Genomic DNA, 21619 nt, shown 5'->3' on the forward strand with positions numbered 1-21619 from the left:
CCCCCGGTCAGAAGCTACTATTGTCAATAGGTGCTAAAACAGTTAGCATCTAAAGTAAGAATGGGGTACATAGTACATACCCTGCCTTCTGTGCACGCACACCCACACCAAAATACATTACCCGTAGTAACTTATCTATTTTATCTCCCACACATAGACAGACACCGTGGCGACCAGTCATTCAAGGCAGGTAGAGCCCCACCTGTTTAGCTTAAAAAAATAATTCTAACTGTGTGATATGCATGCGTGTCACATATCAGTTTGCAAACAATGTAAAAAAAAATATATAATAATCATTGAGTTAATTAAGCCACATACAAACATGGTCTCTTTTTTGCTTTCTTGAGTAAGGCAGCTCCAAAATACAGGTGTTTCAGACTAGCTCTGTGGTGGTGGGGCAGCCAACTGAAAATACGGAGCATAGGGGTTGGTAATGTTCTCTAGTTGCGCCGTGATTGGCTCAGTGTTCTGTCACTCAGGGGAACACTACGCCACCGCAAAAACCTACCAGAGTTAGAAGTGCCCATCCAAAAGGCTCAAATTCATTGGCCACAGATAAAATGATATCAATGACATCATCAGTGTTTCCTCTGCGTTCATTTACGTGTGGCGCTATGCCAGGGCAGAATCATTGCCGCTACACAAAAATAAACATCCTATTTCTACCAAACAGTTTCAATAAAGTTCTGTAAAGCACATTCGCTTTTCTTGGTAAATAGATAACCTGTCTGGGTTCAACATAGTTCTAAAGGTTATTTAGCTCTGTGAGCTGTGGCAGGCAGCCTGCAACTTAATCGGCCATTCCGATTAATCGGTCGACCTCTAGTCTGGATGGCATGGAGGATAGGCTCCTCCACAACTTGAGCCAGAATCTTCAACATTTCGTCCACTATTGTGTGACCTGTAGTTTGTGTTCTTGCCAATCTTCAAGTAAATGAGAACAATGTGAAATAAGTCAGGTGACATTTAAATAACAAGTGAAGAAAATATGAACAAAAACACCTTGAGTGTTTGTGAAGTAGTCAGAACCCAGCAATTCGGCAAGGTCCAGCAGTTCTGGAGCATGTGAACAGCAACAGACATAATGCGTTATTACTGAGCCAAGGTTAGTGCACAATCTGAAACATATTTTACATTAGAAGACATTTAGAGTGTAGTTCAGTGGAATTACTGGTGTCTGGGGCAATACCTACTAAAGATAGCAAGCATTACAAAACTACACATAATGCTGTAGGCCTTACTCCTCTCTCCTATCCTTCCATCTCCCCTCCTGGCTCACTCCTCTGCTCCACTCTGTCCCTCATGCATCCCTACCTCACTCCCGGGATTCTGCCTCTTCTCTGTCAAGTACAGTAAGCCATACACTTATAAAAACGATAGCTTAAGATTTTAAAGAGTTAGCTAACTAAATAAAGTTTAATTTAATTCAGGCTGATTTGACAGCTAGCTAAGTTGTTAAATGACACTTGTCTCTGTGCCCCATTTCTCTTTCGTTGCTGTGGCGGGAAATATTTCAATAAACTAATGAGGGGAAAAAATCGAATCGAGGACCGATAAATGTAGCCATCTTGCTTGCACTTGAATCTTCCAAATTAACTAGCTAACTTGCTAGACTAGTAACGTTTGTTAACCATGTTTCTATCACTAATATTATAGATCTAAATTATGTTAGTAGAGTTTTTATGTTATAGCTAGCTTATGTAGTTAATTAGGGCCGATTTCAAGTTTTCATAACAATCGGAAATCTGTATTTTTGGGCGCCGATTTCCGATTACTATTATTATACTTTTTTGGAATACCTTTTTACTTAACTAGGCAAGTCAGTTAATAACACATTCTTATTTTCAATGACTGCCTAGGAACTGTGCGTTAACTGCCTTGTTCAGGGGCAGAACAACAGATTTTCACCTTGTCAGCTCAGGGGTTCCAATCTTGCAACCGCACAGTTAACTAGTCCAATGCTCTAACCATTGCACTCCACGAGTAGCCTGCCTGTTACGCGAATGCAGTAGAAGCCAAGGTAAAGTGCTAGCTAGCATTAAACTTATCTTATAAAAAACAGTAAATCATAATCACTAGTTATAACTACTGGTCCAGTTTAGCAGGCAATATTAACCAGGTGAAATTGTGTCATTTCTCTTGCGTTCATTGCACGCAGAGTCAGGGTACATGCAACAGTTTGGGCTGCCTGGCTCATTGCGAACTAATTTGCCAGAATTTTACGTAATTATGACGTACAGTGAAGGTTGTGCAATGTAACAAGAATATTTAGACTTAGGGATGCCACCCGTTAGATAAAATACTGAACGGTTCCGTATTTCACTGAAATAATAAACCTTTTGTTTTCGAAATGATCGTTTCCGGATTCGATCATATTAGTGACCAAAGGCTCGTATTTCTGTGTGTTATTATGTTATAATTAGGTCTGATTTGATAGAGCAGTCTGACTGAGCAGCAGCAGGCCCGTAATCATTCATTCAAACAGCACTTTTGTGCGTTTTGCCAGCAGCTCTTCGCAAGCACAGCGCTGTTTATGACTTCAAGCCTATCAGCCTAATGGCTGGTGTAACCAATGTGAAATGGCTAGCTAGTTAGCTGCGTGTGCGCTAATACTGTTTCAAACATCACTCGCTTTTAGATTTGGAGTAGTTATTTCCCTTGCGCGGCTTTTGTGGAGCGATGGGTAACGATGCTTCGAGTGTGGCTGTTGTCTGTGTTCCTGGTTCGAGCCCAGGTAGGGGCAAGGAGGGGGACGTAAGCTATACTGTTACACTGGCAATACTATAGTGCCTATAAGAACATACAATAGTCAAAGGTATATGAAATACAAATGGTATAGAGAGAAAGTCCTATAAATACTACACTGCTCAAAAAAATAAAGGGAACACTAAAAGAACCTAGATCTGAATGAATGAAATATTCTTATTAAATACTTTTTTCTTTACATAGTTGAATGTGCTGACAACAAAATCACACAAATTATCAATGGAAGTCAAATGTATCAACCCATGGAGGTCTGGATTTGGAGTCACACTCAAAATTAAAGTGGAAAACCACACTACAGGCTGATCCAACTTTGATGTAATGTCCTTAAAACAAGTCAAAATGAAGCTCAGTAGTGTGTGGCCTCCACGTGCCTGTATGACCTCCCTACAACACCTGGGCATGCTCCTGATGAGGTGGCGGATGGTCTCCTGAGGGGTCTCCTCCCAGACCTGGACTAAAGCATCTGCCAACTCCTAGACAGTCTGTGGTGGATGGAGCGAGACATGATGTCCCAGATGTGCTCAATTGGATTCAGGTCTGGGGAACGGGCGGGCCAGTCCATAGCATCAATGCCTTCCTCTTGCAGGAACTGCTGACACACTCCAGCCACATGAGGTCTACGATTGTCTTGCATTAGGAGGAACCCAAGGCCAACCGCACCAGCATATGGTCTCACACGGAGTCTGAGGATCTCATCTCGGTACCTAATGGCAGTCAGGTTACCTCTGGCGAGCACATGGAGGGCTGTGCGGCCCCCCAAAGAAATGCCACCCCACACCATGACTGACCCACCGCCAAACCGGTCATGCTGGAGGATGTTGCAGGCAGCAGAACGTTCTCCATGGCGTCTCCAGACTCTGTCACGTCTGTCACATGTGCTCAGTGTGAACCTGCTTTCATCTGTGAAGAGCACAGGGCGCTAGTGGCAAATTTGCCAATCTTGGAGTTCTCTGGCAAATGCCAAACGTCCTGCACGGTGTTGGGCTGTAAGCACAACCCCCACCTGTGGACGTCGGGCCCTCATACCACCCTCATGGAGTCTGTTTCTGACCGTTTGAGCAGACACATGCACATTTGTGGCCTGCTGGAGGTCATTTTGCAGGGCTCTGGCAGTGCTCCTCCTGCTTCTCCTTGCACAAAGGCGGAGGTAGCGGTCCTGCTGCTGGCTTGTTGCCCTCCTACAGCCTCCTCCACGTCTCCTGATGTACTGGCCTGTCTCCTGGTAGCGCCTCCATGCTCTGGACACTACGCTGACAGACACAGCAAACCTTCTTGCCACAGCTTGCATTGATGTGCAATCATGGATGAGCTGCACTACCTGAGCCACTTGTGTGGGTTGTAGACTCCGTCTCATGCTACCACTAGAGTGAAAGCACCGCCAGCATTGAAAAGTGACCAAAACATCAGCCAGGAAGCATAGGAACTGAGAAGTGGTCTGTGGTCACCACCTGCAGAACCACTCCTTTATTGGGGGTGTCTTGCTAATTGCCTATAATTTCCACCTGTTGTCTATTCCATTTGCACAACAGCATGTGAAATTTATTGTCAATCAGTGTTGCTTCCTAAGTGGACAGTTTAATTTCACAGAAGTGTGATTGACTTGGAGTTACGTTGTGTAAGTGTTCCCTTTATTTTTTTGAGCAGTGTATATTAACTACAACCTAAAACCTCTTACTTTGGAATATTGAAGTCTCATGTTAAAAGGAACCACCAACTTTCATATGTTCTCATGTTCTGAGCAAGGAACTTAAACGTTAGCTTTTTTACATGGCACACATTTTTACATGGCACATATCACTTGCTTCTCCAACACTTTGTTTTTGCATTATTTAAACCAAATTGAACATGTTTCATTATTTATTTGAGGCTAAATTGATTTTATTTATGTTTTATATTATGTTAAAATAAGTGTTAATAATGTTGTAATTGTCATTATTACAAATAAATAAATAAATAAATAATGGGCCGATTAATCGGTATCCGCTTTTTTGGTCCTCCAATAATCGGTATCGGCGTTGAAAAATCATAACCGGTCGACCTCTAATAAGAGACATCTGTAGCCAATGGCCTGGACCCTGATGAAACTACAGATGTGGCAACTAATAAGTACCTGGATTTTACATGTCAGGTATTATTTCAATTAGAGTTGTACAATTATTTTTAGTTGTGATATTCTACAGTCATCCATGAGTAATAATGCAATTGTGTATGGATTTTTGTATGTTTTCCAGATACATGGATCAAGAGGGACACCTTTACAACCATTTCCTCGACCTGGTCTCAGTCTCTGATGGTAAGGCAGACACCATCGTTGCCGCCATCAAGGTGGTGCTGCACATCAAAAAGATACCAACAGAGATTGTACGTCCTGGGCACTGATGGGGCTGCAGTGATGACTGGTATGGACACAACACAAAGTCTTAGCATTAACAATTTCTTCCATTTTTTTTTTCACAGTATGTCCTGTGATACAAACAGGACAACTTAGTGGTGTGGCAAAACAGGATGCCTTCCTGTGGACGGTGCCTGTGGCTTGTGCTGCCCACTGCATTGCTCTGGCCTGTAAAGATGCATCAGCTGAGGTCCCCTATATGGACACTATCAAGGAGCACCTGCAGCAGCTCCATAGTTACTTTGCCAAAAGCAGTAACAAGACAGAAGTCTTGAAAGCTGCTTCAGCGACCTTGGGACTTCAGTACTTAAAAGTGAAGGTGAGATTATGCATCACATTTCTTCACTTGGCTACTCTGGTCTCCTCTTGTTTACCTACTGCATCTACACTAAAAATACATGTATTTTGCAGGAAGTGAAAGATGTTTGCTGGCTGTCCCAGCACCTGGCCGTGGCTAATCTTCAGCGAAACCTCAGCGCAGTAATGGCTGAGGTGAACCGGTGCCCAACTGCTACGCTGGTAGGCCTACATGTATTATAGATTATAGTGGACTCAAAACTGTATTTGAGTGGTCGACAATGTGGCTTTTAAAACCTGTTTTCTATTGTCAATTGATGTATCATTGTGGAGTGACAAACTTTTCTAACTCTCAGATTTGTGGCAGCACTTTACCTGCAGGGGGACGTGCTGCCACGCCTGACGCGGCTTTCAAAAGTATTCTGAAAGGAGGATGTAAACTTCTTGGCCATAAAAGAGCAGGTACATTATTTTCTATCTTCATGTTCAAACATGTACAAATGTGTCGGTTTAACAGTCACAGGACAGCACTACGCAATGAAATATTTAAGCACTATTTGTAATGGATGTGAAACGGCTAGCTTAGTTAGCGGTGCGCGCTAAATAGCGTTTCAATCGGTGACGTCACTTGCTCTGAGACCTTGAAGTAGTAGTTCCCCTTGCTCTGCAAGGGCCGTGGCTTTTGTGGAGCGATGGGTAAGGATGCTTCGTGGGTGACTGTTGTTGATGTGTGCAGAGGGTCCCTGGTTCGCGCCCGGGTATGGGCGAGGGGACGGTCTAAAGTTATACTGTTACATATTGACACTTCATTATAATAACTTCAAGCAAAACAACTTGTGTTGTAGGTCCCTGTGACAATGGCATCACTCCTCGCCATAAAACATTCTGGTGCTCCCAGGGGTCATTTCTGAGCCAAGTCCACCAGGACCTCGATGACCCAATGGGTCTGGGCAAACTCAACATCGAGGAGAGGGAGAGGCCCGTTGGAGAAGACCAAGACCAGGGAGCAATTCTGGGCTCGGTTCAGAGAGGAGGTAAAAACATTTGTTTTCAAATGTTGTGATGAAAACAATGTTACATCAATTGTGTTGGATAAACTAAAACAGCTATTAATCACTCAATTTCTGTTTTGTGCTGTAATTAGGTCATGAATCCATATCTTGTTGGCCTCAAGGACAGCCTAGACTGGAGGTTCCAGCACCTGGAGATTCTGGGGGCCTTCAGTGTGTTGGGACCTCAGGCTGTGTTCTCTAGTGAGAAGATAAACACCTTTAACCTGACCCTCCTCTCCAGGCAGTTCTTGCAAGCGCCAGAGGCTGCTATGCTGCAAGAGTGGCCCTCTTACAAGCAACATGTGCTAGTTGGAGCATTCAAGGTATGGCATGAGTGTGATAATCTTTTGAAGACAACATTTTAGGCCAGTGTTGCCCAACCCTTTTTGCTGTTGAACTCCCACTCTGTTGGCTCTTCTTTAATGTTGTACATCTTTTTGTGTTTCAGGGCTTGGACCAGCTGACGGCAAAGACAAAGCTGGCCTCGCAGTTTGATGATTGGGGGCAGCTCTAGCGCCGTCTTACCCAGCTGGTAGCAATCGCACTGACTATACCAGTGTCTTCCGTTAATTGTGAGAGGGACTTCTCTGCAATGCAACAAGTAAGAATATTTAAATGTGAAAGTAGATCATCTTTGTCCCTCACCCATCTCTTATTATTCTTTCTGTTATTTCAGGTCAAAACAGACTTGAGGAACAGCATCTAGCTACCTGCATGCAGCTCTTCATCAACAGCCACCCCCAACAAGGAGCTTCGAGGCAGGTCGTTGGAAATCTTTTTCCCGAAAGCCCAATAGAACAATGTGCTCTGACAAAGGCTGTAAACTATGTCAGAAATAGGTTGTCGTCAGAATCTGGAAAGAGATTTCCAACACTCTTTTGTGAGGAACATGAATTAGTGGACTAATTCATGTTCAGTCAAATGTTCCTCTGTTAATTTTGTCAAGATAAACTTTTTATTTCAGAAATGTCTCTGTTTCTTTAGATAGCTGCAGCACTTAAATTGCATCCTGTATACCAGGTATTCCCAAACTGGGGGGGTATGCGCAATGCAGTCGGGGGTACGCCAAATAAAAATGTGATTCACATAAAAAAATATATTATAAAAAAAAAATTCTAACAGTACATTAATATTTTCAACGGGGCTTTACATTTGGGTTTTTTTCTCGCCTGAGTAGCCTCTTTTCACTGCCCAAAATAAAATTCAACCATCTAGTAATCAGCGAAATGTCAAATACAGGTAGCCTAGTCAAATAATTAACTTCCAATCACATTAACTGTTACTCTCTCACGGGAAACCTTCACTCTTGCACAGACATTTAGAAACTAAACATGACCATTTGAAAAATGAGCCACAGGAGTTTGAGTGAAAATAAAGACAACTTTCGAGGAGTACGACATGAATAAAAGCAACACATACCATTAATAAGAAGGGGCTAGAAGCGTCTTATATGGTGAGCTACCGAGTGGCTAGGACAGGCAAGCCCCATACTATTGTGGAGGACTTAATTCTTCCTGCCGCCGCAGATATGGCTGGGAAAGGCCCCCCAAAAAACGATACAGACAATGCCTTCATTGCCGTGTCGCATCAGTGACATGGCAGGAGATGTTTTGAAACTATTACTGCTTTGCATACAAGCCAGTGAATTCTATGCGTTACAGCTGGATGAGTCAATACGTGGCCTGACACAACTGGTATAAATCTGTTCTGTTCATAAGGGGGTCAATTAAGGAAGACATGATATACGACAACTACTAGAAATAATAGAACATTATGAAACATTAAGAAGCCAGGCCTGGTATTTATAGGGGATTTTGAAAAGGCATTTGATAAATTAAGATTGGATTTGATTTATAAATGCCTGGATTTTTTTCAATTTCAGTGATTCTCTTGTAAAATTTGTAAAAAATAATGTATGGCAACACCAGGTGTAAAATAGTAAATAATGGCTACTTAATCATAGTTTTGAATTGTCAAGAGAAGCTAAACAAGGGTGTTCGCTGTCACCATATCTATTCGTTATGGCCATCGAAATGCTAGCTATTAAAATCAGATCCAATAACAGAGGATTTGAAATCCAAGGCTTAAAAACAAAGGTGTCCATGTATGCCGATGACTCAAGTTGTATAATAAGTCCGAACGCTAGATCCCTGCAATGTCTCATTGAAGATCTAGATAACTTTTCTGGACTCTCTGGACTAAAACCTCATTTTGATAAGTGTACAATATTACGTATTGGATCTTTAAAAAATACAACTTTTACATTACCCTGCAGTTTACCTATAAAATGGGCTGATGGTGAAGTAGACATACTCGGTATTCATATCACAAAATATATAAATAAGCTCTCCACAATGAATTTCAATAGAAAAGTTGTAAAAATAGACAAGATCCTGCAACCATGGAGAGGTAAATACCTGTCTATTTATGGAAAAATTGCCCTGATTAACTCCTTAGTCATATCTCAGTTTACTCACTTATGGCACTGCCTACTCCTGATGATTCGTTTTTCAAATCATATGAGCAAAACATATTTTGCTTTATCTGGGACGCTAAACCAGACTAAATAAAGCGTGCCTATCTATATAATGTATATGAATTGGGTGGGTTTAGATTATTGAATATAAAAGCACTAAACCTCTCTATAAGCTTCACTTATTCAAAAGTTTAACTTGAACCCTAAATGGTTCTCAAGTAGATTAATAAGAAAAGCTCATCCATTGTTTAAAAAGGGTATTTTCTCCTTTGTGCAGATTGCCATGTCTCATTTTTGATTTATTGAAAATGATATTTTGAAAAAAGTCTCTCTTTTTCAAACAAGAATTGCAGAGCTGGCTACAATTTCAATTTCATCACCCTGAAAAGACGGAACAAATATTACAACAAATATTATGGCTGAACTCAAATGTGCTGGTTGATAAAATACCTGTATTTATGGGAAAGATGTTTGAAAAGGGTATTTTGATCTTAAATGATATTGTAAATTGGAATGTTATAGTTGTGTCCTTCATGGAGTTATCAGAATTGTACAGGAAGGTCTGCTCAATCCAAGAGTACAGCCAACTGATTACAGCATTACCCCAAAAATGGAGGAGGCGGGTGGCAGCGGGAGGTGGTAGGGAACTGGTCTGTCTGCCCAATATAAAGGATCAAAACTTGCGGAGGAATAAAAATAGCATAAATAGGAAAGCATACCAGTTTAATTTGAGGACCAGGATGTTGACAACTGTGCCATACAGATTGCAAAATAGTTGGGAAGAGATTTTTTATGTACAGATTCCATGGTACAGGGTGTATGAGTTGATATATAAAACAACACAAGAATCAAGACGTCATGCTTTTCAGCTAAAATTATTATATTGAATTCTTGCCACCAACAAAATGTTGAATATTTTGGGCATAAAATCATCAAAGCTCTGCAGATTTTGTTGTGAGGATACAGAATCAATAAACCATTTATTTTGGTATTGCCCTCAGGTTCAGGAATGGCTGAAAATGCATAGCATTGATCTAAAATTGACCCTAGAAATAGTACTGTTAGGAGATCTGGAGAGACCGGGTCAGTCAATTACTAATATACTAATACTCTAAGTAAAAGTATTTATCTTCAACTCGTAATCTGTGGATTCACTGATGCAATCATGATTCAACATTGTTTATTTCCTAGTTCCCAGTTGTGTTTAAAGCACCATAAATTCAGAGAATGCCAGACTTTGATGACAAAATTTGCCCACTAAGGACTGCCGCGTTACCTTCCTTTTAAAGTGAGCACACTCACAAAGTGAGTCCAGAAATGTCTTGTATGCTGCTACATAAATCATGTAATATGCCAGGGAGATAGTATTACTTTCATAGCTACAGTATACATAAGTGTTTGTTGTGTAGTAAGCTGTTAGTAGCCCATGCTTCTCACCCTTATAATTTGGTCCCTTTAACCCTCAATTTAGCCTACTGTTCTGACTTGGTGGTGCACATGTAGCCTATAGCCTGTTTTAAAGAAATGTCATCTAATATTGTAAGCACTTTCATTGTCTGCGTATATGCCCCCTTTATTTATCCTACGTTTCTGACAGGCAGAAAATGAGGCTAAATTAACTGTTTCGCTGTCAGACAAGGCTCCGCTGATAGCCAGGTGTAGCAGTGGTAAGGTGTTGGGACTCTGCTGTTGGGACAGTTTTATTAAGGCCCTAACAGTTTGTGGGCACTGTTTGTCAACATTATAGGGACACTGCCCTGTGTCGGGTGCCGTCTTTCAGATGGGACCTTAAATGGGTGTCCTGACTCTCTGAGGTCATTAAAGATCCCATGGCGTAAGAGTAGGGGTGTTAACCCCGGTGTCCTGGCTAAATTCCCAATCTGGCCCTCAAACCATCAAGATCACCTAATAATCCCCAGTTTACAATTGCCTCATTCATCCCCTTCCTCTCCCCTGTAACTATTCCCCATGTCGTTGCTGTAAATGAGAACGTGTTCTCAGTCAACTTACCTGGTAAAATAACGGATAAATAAAATAAAAAAATACTAATAATTACAAAAATAGTGCAATTCATGTATTGTTTAGTGTTGTGTTGTGTAGTGGCTTTGCTGGCATACATTAAAAAAAGTGTTACATGCTAATATCGCAACTGGACAGACAGGTGGACAGTATATGGACACATTTTCAATCATTTACTTACCTGTGGACTGGATCTTGAGCTCAAAGTAACTCTTGTTTTGGTGCAGGGGAGCGTTGGCAAGGCAACAACCGGTGCCACATATTCTCCGGCCACTCTTCACTATGACTACATCGGTGCCTAAAGGAGAAAGAAATCTAAATATTTTTGTATTTACGACTGCAGTGCCGAAAACAGCCAGGTGGATGTTAGACCCCTGGCAAGCTACGTTGATTTGTTAGCCAAGTTAGGCTAACCAGACCGGCCTTTACAGCTTAAAAAACAACCGTCGGAAAGTTTTTGCCTCTCACCCATATGATGCGTGTCTAACTGGACGGTGGGCATTTCTTTGAGAGGAAGATGCCCCGTTCCCCCATCTCCGCAGCATCCCAGACAACACGTAAACATTGCAGCAATTTTACACGGTCTCTTCTACTTACCACAGCCACAAAGTCATAAACCTCGTGTATTTCTACAATGTAACTTCTTTAGATGTGATTTTTAAACCTAAACTATACTGCTAACCTTATGCCTAACCTTAAATTAAGAACACAAAGCAAATTTTAGTTTTCATGAATTTTACGATATAGACAATTTGTGGCTGTGGTAACTAGTGGAAACCTTCCTTGAGCTGAAATATTATCCGGAAACAGAGTCACATCGACGAAGTCAACGAGCTCTGAAAGAGCTCATGAGAAAAGCTACCATCATTATGAAACAGGGACACCTGGTGGGATCCATAACACAGTGTCATGAGCCAAACATACTCTCCTCTCAAATGCGTCCAATCGCATTGCTTGCGAAGATACGCAGATGCTCCTGATGGCATGGAAACAAGGGAAGAAAATCAAGGTCAACATATTTTTTTTTTTACACGTGACTTAGTAGCTATTGGTTATCAATGTGTCAAGCATTGGGACACATGACATGATCGTGTGTGGAGTGGCAATTCCATCTCCTGCCAAAAAAAAGGGGAAAATGCCTACAATGAACACCCCTAATGTTGCTGGGTAGACCTATATGTAGTGAGTTTTTTTTTTCAAATGTAAGGAGCACTTTCAGTAGCATATCACTAAGTCCTTTGATAGTGCTTCCAATTGGCTACTTTGTATCCATGCACTGAGCATTGGTGGAGTTGAACATTCATTTACAAACTCAAACTCAATGGTGGAGTTGAACATTAATTTACAAACTTAAACTCATACCTGATGTTCATATATATATACATATATCTCTATCTACCTATCTATCTATCTATATATATATATATGTACATATATATGTATACATATATATACATACATATATATACATACATATATATATACACCTATATACATATACACATGTATATATGTATACATATATATATACATATATACGCGTGCATACGTATACATACATATATATACATGCATACATACATATATATACATGCATACATACATACATACACACACACATATATATATATACATACGAATGCTGATTGCCTGAAAGCCGTGGTATAAAAGCCGTGGTATATGAGACCATATAGCACGGGTATGACAAAACGTTTATTTGTACCGATCTAATTACGTTTCTAACCAGTTCATAATAGCAATAAGGCACCTCGGGGGTTTGTGGTACATGGCCAATATACCACGGGTAAGGGCTGTATCCAGGCACTCCACTTTGTGTTGTGCATAAGAACAGCCCTTAGCCGTGGTATATTGGCCAATTACCACACCCCCTCGTGCCTTATTGCTTTAATAGATGATCGTTATTACTTCATAATGATGTATAAAAGTGGGGCGATAGACACAGTGAACAAAAACCGGGTGACTAAAAACAGTGGTTGTGACAGTCTTTCATGCTGTAATGTTTTGCATGGCAACAGTCCCCCTCCCAACTCCAACTTGCAGGGATCCTCTGCATTTTTCGTACTGAAAAAGAAAACGCATCTTGTTTGTGAAACGTTAAAAAATGTGTGCGTAAAACCGTTGTCCATTAATATTACTGAGATGGTTTCATTTTCTGCGCGCCCCTTGTATCGGGCGCTATTTGGAGCTGGAAGGTTCACTACAGCATAGCACTGTGATCATGAAATGGTTAATTTTTCTCCCGGAAAGGGCGAAGTCTGCACAGCAACAAGAAGTATGTTGGACTGTGCGTCTCAGCAGCTGGTGAGGTTTTCCCCCCCAGTTGCATGTTGCTTTACGCCTGCAAAAGCTGTCATAACCATACCCAATACCTTGCCAATAGGACATACTCGTGTGTGATCTAAATTATACACTGCAACTCGTTTATACTGAGTGGTAATCGTAAGTGTAAGTTTGTGTTTATGTAGCATAGCTTCTACTGCTAAGGAAACGTTTCAGCGGGCTTTTACCGTTGAGGCAGGGAACTTTAATCGTTACCATCTCTTCTGCATATAGAACAATTGGATGAAACGGTTGTGTTGTGCGTGCAACTTTAACGATTGCGTGATATGTCGTCTCAGAAAACAAAACAAATCTAGCGTGAACACTAAAAAGTAGGTCGTTGAACTTAGGCAAGGGTCCGTGGCGAAGCGTCTTTCAGACAAATAGCCAATGTAACTGGCATGATGTTCCACAGCGCTTTCTATTTTCATCTTTACGCGGACACATCGACGCTTCTCATTTTGACGGTGGCTGAATTTTAACACCAGTCGCAGGAGTTTCGTGCGTTTTAGCCAGTGTTGTGTGTAATTCTAGTGATGTGCATTTCCACCATCACTGGCTCTGAATCATTGCGCTGCTAGGTGATGTAGATAAACGGGTATGTATGATTGATGAATAGTGTATTGACCTATTATTTTCGATTAGTTCTCCACTCAATCCTGGTTGTCTCTTTTTTTCAGAACACCATGGAGCTTCTCGAGGAGGATCTCACCTGCCCAATTTGCTGCTGTCTCTTTGAGGACCCGCGAGTTCTGCTGTGCTCACACAGCTTCTGCAAGAAGTGCTTGGAGGGGATTCTGGAGGGGAACAACCGAGGACCTGTTTGGAGACCCCCATTCAAATGTCCCAGTTGCCGCAAGGAGACCCCTCAAAACGGCATAAACACCCTCCAGATCAACTACTCCTTACGCGGAATTGTAGAGAAATACAACAAAATCAGACTTTTACCCAGGATGGTGCTGTGCAAACACCACAGTGGTCAACCGCTTAATATATTTTGTGCCACAGACTTTAAACTTATTTGTGGATTTTGCATAACAACTGGCGACCATAAAGGACATAAATTCTGTGCCCTGGAAGACGCATATGAGCAGGAGAAAGCTGCGTTTGAGGAGCTGTTCCAGGGAGTGGAGAACTGGCGCAGCGCAGATACCATAACCTGCCTGGAGACACTGGAAGCCAGTAAGAAGAATGCACTGCAGTTAGTTTCCAGGGATGCAGAGAAAGTAACGGACTATTTCATCAAACTGATCAGCACCCTGGACCACAAAAAGAACGAGATCCTCTCTGATTTCGAGACGCTGAAGTTGGTGGTGATGCAAGCCTACGATCCCGAGATTAACAAACTAAGCGCTGCGTTGGAGGAGCAGAGACGCGCGCTCAGCATCGCTGAGTCCTTCAGGAATGTGACTGACCCCCTCTGCTTCCTCCAGCAGATGCAGGAGTTCAGGGAGAAGTTGCGCGTTGTCCGGGAAACGACGCTACCCTCCCGGATAGACATGGATGTCGGTCACATGGTCCGGAACTTCGACGTCAAAAATTGGGACTCGGTGAAGCTCAAAGATTTGGACAAGCTCTCGGTCCCCCAAGAGAGTAGCGCGTATTGCTCAACGACCCAGCGTGCCAGCGGCAGAACGCTGGGGAGAGTCATCATGATTGTTGTGTGCCTGTTACTATACGCCCTGGTGCTTCCGCAGCTGGACAGCCTGACCGTGGTGTCAGCCCAAGTCTCCTCGCTCTGCCATAGTTGCCTGCCCGTGCTATCTGGCTGGCTGGAGATTGCTACCGGTGCGTGGCAGTGCTGGAGAGAGGTAGTGGATGCCTGGTGGGTGCGTGGCTGAAATGTATCCTGAACCTCTTTCACACAACTGGCTAATTTCTTTGACGTAGTAGGTTGCTTTAGATTTCCAAATATGTTATTTTTGGATCTGAAGCAATCTGCAGCAGTCTGATAGAAAGCCTATATGTAAAAGTTATAAGCCTAAGTAGATTTATATAAAACACTAGAAAGCTATTCAAGTATTTACAAGCACATATGTATCATGATTTTAGTATTTTATATAGAATATATAAACAGAACAACCATAACACTTAACGAGAATCAAAACACTATTGCAGTACATTGAATGTTGTCAGATTTGAGAACAGCTTGTTTGGTGAATGTTAAGCAGCGGCTCTGTCCTGGAGCACCAGCCATCCTTCTCCAAGCCATATGATCACACACTTTAACAACTACAAGTCAAAGCCTGAGTCACCTCATGTGCATATTAAAGTAAATAACGATCATGCCATAGGCTAGATTACTTAGCAAAGGCCTAATATTTACACCTAGAAAGTCTGAGTTTGATTTATTTTTTTGCCTTAAGTTTTACGGACAGTCTGTTGTTGTCATAACGCCACATCCCGTGTCACCAGCCTCATCTTTTGCCAAAAATAAAACTTCAATTTGGTCTTTTTCTACATCCTTATTTTTGAGTGACTGAGGGGGTTTCACAAAAATTGTCCTGCTGTTTTATGCACGTGCACTTTTCCCGGTAAACGTCAGAAGTGAAGCCTTCTCTATTGGTGTGCACACTGCTCAAGTGAGATGAAATACTGACATTATGAAATGCCATGCACTCGGCTCAGGCGTTCTAAATTATTGCTTGATGCTGGCCTTCCCTGTGGATCCGTCATCACTGTGCGATTTAACCTCCACGGGGGGCAAGGTTGAATGTTGTATAACTATACAGACATCGTCATGGTTTGTCTAAATATCACGTTAGGCTATATAGCAATTTAATTTTCATTATTAAAAAAAAACGTTTTGGCTTATGCAGACTTTATATTTTTGCAAAATTGAAAGGCAACAATAAATTATAGCCTACACATCTGGGATGAAATACAGATAGACTCAACTGTACCAGTCCCTGTCAATGTGTGCTCAACTTTGAATGTCATGGGTTGTCATAGATGGCACTTGTTGCCTACACTGGGCAACTATGCAATCCATGCATGTTGCGAGTGGATCACAAAAGAGCAATTCTTAGAACTCATCGCATTTTTTTTATTCCAACATATAGAAAACAAACCATGTCATAGGCCTACAACTTTTCAATTGAAGTTTGCAGCACTGCATGTATATAGGTCCAATAAAAATGCACGTGCAGGCTCTACTGTCCATTGGTCATGTCCTGCAGTTTGGACTTTTCTGAAGGAACGAAATCCTGACGGAAATCCCGTGATCAGACAACAAACCTATCATGAACCTATGATGTAAGCACTGACCACAATTCAGGACCAACGTCACAGCATGTATATATATAGCCCGACTGTTGCCGGGCAAATAAGGTATGAAAATGTAAAGTTGGTCTTTCTCTTTCCTATAATAACTAAATTAATATAACTAATACGACTTCAAACAAATGCAAATATACCTATATATTATATAATTAGGCATAATGATGCACCCAAAATATTGGGTGATGACATGACCTGATGAAATGGTGCCTGCATGCATAATGATCTTACATAACAATCATTTTCTAACAATTCCAATTAATTATTCATAATCCAACTAAATTCAACATATTGGATAACATTCCGTGGGAATAACATATAGGCCAGGGTTTCCCAAACTTGGTCCTCGGATCCCAAGTGGTGCACGTTTTGTTTTTTCCCTAACACTACACAGCTGATTCAAATAATCAACTAATAATCCAGCTTTGATCATTTGAATCAGCTGTGTGGTGTTAGGGTAAAAAAAAAAAAAAAAAAACGTGCACCACTTGGGATCAGAGGACCGAGGTTGGGAAATGCTGATATACGCTATACCTCTAATTGCATATGGTGCGCAAATTGCGCAATCAACAGAACTGTGTCTCAGAGGCCTTTGTTTACAATAAAACATGTCCACTGAAATATTTATAACCCCCAAAAAGTTATCGACCAAATGTAGATATTTAGTTTATATTATGATGAACACTAGGTGTTTAAGAATATGCAATAGTTTAGGCCGAGTCTGACTAGTGAATTGTATTATTTCTAAAGTAAAATGATTTGTCTTATATGAAGGAACAGATGCGCACTTAAATCCAAACGCGCAACGAGAGGTTATAATGCGTGGCCAACACTTTTCTATTCCCAGACAGACATGTTATTTTATATTTGAAAGGCACTCCATCTTCAGACGTACAATTAGGGCCTCTCACTAAATATTGTCGAATAATTTCACAAAATAAAGCATGGAAAAGTCATGACAAAGGGATGGGTGCTCTTCAAAATAGTTAAGAGAAAATACCCGTAATTAAAATGGCAATGTTTTTTTCGCTAATTATGTGCAGTGACAAAGTTTGGGAAGTAAATGATAAATGCATAGAACTATTTTTGACCAGTGTAAAGCATTCTATACACCAACTGCCTACATTAAGTAAACTCCCCTGAAAACCCACCAAAAGTCGATACCCGAAATAGGTCTGTAGAAGTAATTTAGCAATTAAGTTTTTAGGCTAAGCATTTAATTGCAAAAAAATGTATCATATGTATCATTTAAATATGATTTAAATAGCCTTATAAAAACGTGTGGGACACGGATCATCTCGGGATGGTAGTCTATAGTGCAATGTGTGTAGGCTAGGCCTATGTGTGTATTATACTAAATTAACATATTGCTTTATATTCTTGCTTTAAAAAGTTAGAATAAGCCTAAAATAAGATATGGACTCAAACCATGCATATCCTCTGCACCATTTGCTTGTCACAATAACCGTATCCTCGGCTTCCAGGCCTCGCTCACGTTGAAAGTCTGGTAGAGGCTACAAAAACGGTGGCCCAAAAATCAAGCCTGTTATAGGCAAGCCAGAGATCACGAAATCATTTTGCTAAAGTTTCACAATAATACAAAATACACACTAGAATATAGGGCGTGGTTTGGTGGTTGACTGCATTAGCCTGGAACTTTAAATGAGATTTTAGGCCACAAGTGATATATAATGGGACTCATCTTGATAACAGGCGACGGGGTTTATTCCATGTGTGATAATTGATTGTATATAGGAATTTATCAAATTGATTTGTTTATGCTAGCTGGCACAATATATTATCTATGTAGATTATCCTCTTTTAAATTGCTGATAATATAGACACGCTATAGGCCAATAGACAGGTCACTTAGGGAATATCATTGGTACATTTCAAATTGGCCAAATTCCCTGGAAGGAACACTTAATAGGCTGATCACGCGCTGCAACGCCACAATAATCTGAAGGACATTGACAAAAAAAAGTATAGATCAAGCGTTAGCCTCGGTAGATTGCAAGTTGGCGAGTGTGACCATGCATGGCCTTGCAGGAACTCGTAGGCCATGGCTTGTAAATATATCACTGGCCTTTATCAAAGTTATGCCTATCATCAGTAGCATATATGCTACGCTACAGTATAGCATGCCTTTCTGCCCACGATTAGCCACAGATCTGTCAGTCCCAATACGCCTATTCGGTGACCTTACCGCTATATACAGGTGTGAAACTCGCTGTGTGATGTGAAACTCGCAGGTAACATTCGCGATTGTTTAGGTGTTGACACAAGACTGGTGCTATAAATATAAGCTAATTGAAGGCGAGCCACAATGAGTTGGACAAGTTTACGAGTCTTCGGTTGCCCATAACTTGCTAAAATATACAAGCCAATTGCAAAATTCCTCTCACTTAAGCCAAATAAGCCTATTTGTCTCCGCCTCATTTAATTGTCAAAATAGGCAACCACCCCCAAAAGCTTCGAAATTAGGGTTCAATTATTATACACATGAAGTTTACATTTAAAACGGATCAGCTGGAAATTAGTGTTTGGAATATTCCCAGAAACCAAAAAGCTAATTTACCCGAATAGGCCGATATAGCCTGTTAGTCAAACTGAATGGATGTAAATTAGAGAGTGGAACGTACAGTGCGGCTCACTTGAGGCCTATACACAGGCTAGGAGGCTACTTCGTTTTACTAACTCTTGTTCAAGGCCTATCTTGACCAAAATAATGCTAAATTGATTTGCTCAGCAGTGCAAAGGTGAAGGTTCTAATGTGTATTCTTCTCCCACAAAAAGGCATTGTAGGCGGTTGAAAAACTAGATTTTGTTACAGCACAGTAAAACGTTTTACCAAAAGCTGGTGCAAGAGGCCTATACACAACCTTCATAGAATTCAAATATATGGTCAATTGATAAATTAAGTTGCTTATTTGTATCGTTTCAATAATTGGATTTTCTCTGAAGATAAGTGCATGGAGATATAATTAGCATTTGGCTTGAAAATACACATTAACACCATGATGGTCTATTGTTGTACGGTAACTTTAAAACACTGCGAAGTGCGAACTTAATATAGTGAGAATATAAAAAAGGAAAACGTGCATAATTTCAAAAACGTTTATTAGAGAATGCAATACAAATGCGTTTCAATACAAAAAAAACACGGGCCAGTCTAAATTATTACTTGTTTGTATGATTTAATGTGCAAATAAAATGTTCATGTATATACAAATATATGAACATAATCCCCAAAAAATGAACTATAAAATACAACATACATGTAAAAAAGTTAAATAGACAAAAACAATTGCTTAACCTAATAATTATGTACCTGTCATTATGACGACACACAGCGTCCCTCTCCATTCGGTGTCTTCTCCTGTGCACCGTTCTCCTGCGATGCGCAGTAGAGGGACTGATGCATGCAGACTCGCCATAAGTTAACGGTGGTAAGCGGTCAGCTTTGCTTCAGCAGCACGTTCAATACTGGAGGCTTCAGCAGTAGTTTTAACTCCAATATTTACGTGCTGCTACAGCAAGGCAGCCAGTGATGAGGCAGTCGGATCCCACACACACTCTCCCACACACTCTTCCGGGTAGTTCCACAGATGCTGTCTGTCCAGGCGTTACTGCGGCAGCACAGTACGGCCTGCATCTCTGTGTAACCCACAAACCATTCTGTGCTGCTACAGCACCACCACAACCAGCTCCATCTCTCATCATCTGATTCTCTCCCTTACACACACACACACACACCTCTCACTCCCTGCATACACACACACATCCTCTCCAACTCCCTCTCCTGCATACCCTCATCCTCTGGCTCACTCTCTCCCCCTCACACTTCGGAGAAAGAAACGGTAATTCCACATGAAACTAGAACAAAAGGGATTTTTTTGGGATTGTCACAATTTTATCCATAAAAATGGTCCTTTGGATGATGTATTGTTGACATATATTTGAAATGTGTATTTAGAAGCTTTTAGAAATAATTAATCCAAGTTAGCATATTTGACATTTCAGCCCTACCCAGAAGCATTGCAAGATACCATAACTGTTGATCTATATGGGGTACAAAATGCACCTTGTCATTTGAAACCTCATTGTGTCCACTAAAATGAGTAAAACATTTCATTATGCAAGATTAATGTACATTTCATATTTTGAAAAGTATCACAAATAGAGACTTCAATTTCTCATATTTTACTGACAGACTGTTACAGAGTGGGATATCTGGGACTTTTTTTTGTTAGTTATGACCAAATATATGTGGGGTATGTAAACTCCATTCTTTCTATTGCCAGTACAGAACAGCAGAGTAGCGTTCAGTACAGTATAATATACTCGCAATAGGAAGAATGGAGTTCTACATACCCCACATATATTTGGTCATAACTAACAACAACAAAAAGTCCCAGAGATCCCACTCTTACCTTCTGTGTCAGTAAAACAGTCCATAAAACACAATGAGAAATGTATCATTTTCATACTTTTCAAAATCCTAATAGATTTAATTATGTAAATGTTCATTTTAGAGCACACAATGAGGTTTTAAATGACATGAAGATTATGTTTGTGCCCCATATAGAGCAACAGTTATGGTGTCTGGGTAGGCCAACACGGATCGATTATTTCTCAAATATGCTTTTAGATACAAAATGTCAAATATATGCCAACAATACTTCCTCCAAAGGAACATTATATGGATTACATTGTGGAAATTAAAATAATAATTTCTCAAGTTGTGAGGAATCACCCGAAAGCAGCATCCAGATGGCCTATCAGTGTCTGAAAGGAACTCCAGGACTCTCAAACCATCTGAAAATCACAGAAGAGAATGTGGGTAAATAATCAGCTAAATAAAAAAGGCAAAGTACTGAGGTTGTACCTTTTCTCTCTTCTACAACAGATCACGTGTGTTTGTGTATTATGACAGGTTGAGACTGAATCAGCTAAATTGAAGGGGTGATGCAGTTTCAATCACTTCACTTTCAAATC

At 40.8% G+C, this 21619-nt stretch overlaps 3 protein-coding genes across 8 annotated transcripts in view; 2 read left to right on the forward strand and 1 right to left on the reverse strand.

Annotated features, from left to right (window-relative positions):
• The window catches only part of LOC109870692 (SPRY domain-containing protein 7), a 29333-nt gene extending 17497 nt beyond the window's left edge, over nucleotides 1-11836 (reverse strand). Inside the window, exons 1-2 of the mRNA XM_020461287.2 lie at nucleotides 11471-11836; nucleotides 11184-11300 (exon numbers count right to left, since the gene is read on the reverse strand). Of these exons, the coding sequence (XP_020316876.1) occupies nucleotides 11184-11300; nucleotides 11471-11567 (214 nt within the window). The 5' untranslated portion in view covers nucleotides 11568-11836. The remainder of the gene's footprint in view (nucleotides 1-11183; nucleotides 11301-11470) is intronic.
• Nucleotides 1953-7470, forward strand: LOC109870691 (uncharacterized). Of its 2 annotated transcripts, none has more exons than XR_004205620.1 (9): nucleotides 1953-2020; nucleotides 4998-5059; nucleotides 5224-5477; nucleotides 5570-5677; nucleotides 5823-5917; nucleotides 6301-6489; nucleotides 6600-6830; nucleotides 6956-7108; nucleotides 7184-7470. XR_004205620.1 is itself a non-coding variant. In XM_031805616.1 (9 exons), exons 2-7 carry the CDS (start codon nucleotides 5002-5004, stop codon nucleotides 6707-6709), a joined length of 825 nt encoding a protein of 274 aa, XP_031661476.1. In that variant the 5' UTR covers nucleotides 1976-2020; nucleotides 4998-5001; the 3' UTR covers nucleotides 6710-6830; nucleotides 6956-7108; nucleotides 7184-7470. The 2 variants fall into 2 exon arrangements, 1 of the variants encoding a protein (XP_031661476.1); XM_031805616.1 differs by having other exon boundaries at nucleotides 1976-2020; nucleotides 5812-5917.
• Nucleotides 11837-11864: 28 nt separating the features above from the next.
• On the forward strand, nucleotides 11865-16058 carry LOC109870690 (tripartite motif-containing 13). Of its 5 annotated transcripts, none has more exons than XM_020461280.2 (2): nucleotides 11865-12011; nucleotides 14023-15802. In XM_020461280.2, exons 1-2 carry the CDS (start codon nucleotides 11973-11975, stop codon nucleotides 15181-15183), a joined length of 1200 nt encoding a protein of 399 aa, XP_020316869.1. In that variant the 5' UTR covers nucleotides 11865-11972; the 3' UTR covers nucleotides 15184-15802. The 5 variants fall into 5 exon arrangements, with proteins under 5 accessions (XP_020316869.1, XP_020316868.1, XP_020316870.1 ...); XM_020461279.2 differs by lacking the exon at nucleotides 11865-12011 and adding an exon at nucleotides 13203-13324 and having other exon boundaries at nucleotides 14023-16058; XM_020461281.2 differs by lacking the exon at nucleotides 11865-12011 and adding an exon at nucleotides 13270-13940 and having other exon boundaries at nucleotides 14023-16058.
• Nucleotides 16059-21619: the final 5561 nt, after the last annotated feature.

The sequence above is a fragment of the Oncorhynchus kisutch genome, linkage group LG26, assembly GCF_002021735.2.
Source record: "Oncorhynchus kisutch isolate 150728-3 linkage group LG26, Okis_V2, whole genome shotgun sequence".
Lineage (NCBI taxonomy): Eukaryota > Metazoa > Chordata > Actinopteri > Salmoniformes > Salmonidae > Oncorhynchus > Oncorhynchus kisutch.

Excerpts from the sequence above, each read along its gene's own strand:
- LOC109870690 (XM_020461279.2), top strand. The coding sequence starts at position 13,247 with ATGGTTAATTTTTCTCCCGGAAAGGGCGAAGTCTGCACAGCAACAAGA. Across the intron at positions 13,325-14,022 it reads ACTGTGCGTCTCAGCAGCTG|AACACCATGGAGCTTCTCGA; the intron begins GTGAGGTTTTCC and ends TCTTTTTTTCAG.
- LOC109870691 (XM_031805616.1), top strand. The coding sequence starts at position 5,002 with ATGGATCAAGAGGGACACCTTTACAACCATTTCCTCGACCTGGTCTCA. Across the intron at positions 5,678-5,811 it reads GGTGCCCAACTGCTACGCTG|ATTTGTGGCAGCACTTTACC; the intron begins GTAGGCCTACAT and ends TCTAACTCTCAG. Across the intron at positions 6,490-6,599 it reads GGGCTCGGTTCAGAGAGGAG|GTCATGAATCCATATCTTGT; the intron begins GTAAAAACATTT and ends TGCTGTAATTAG.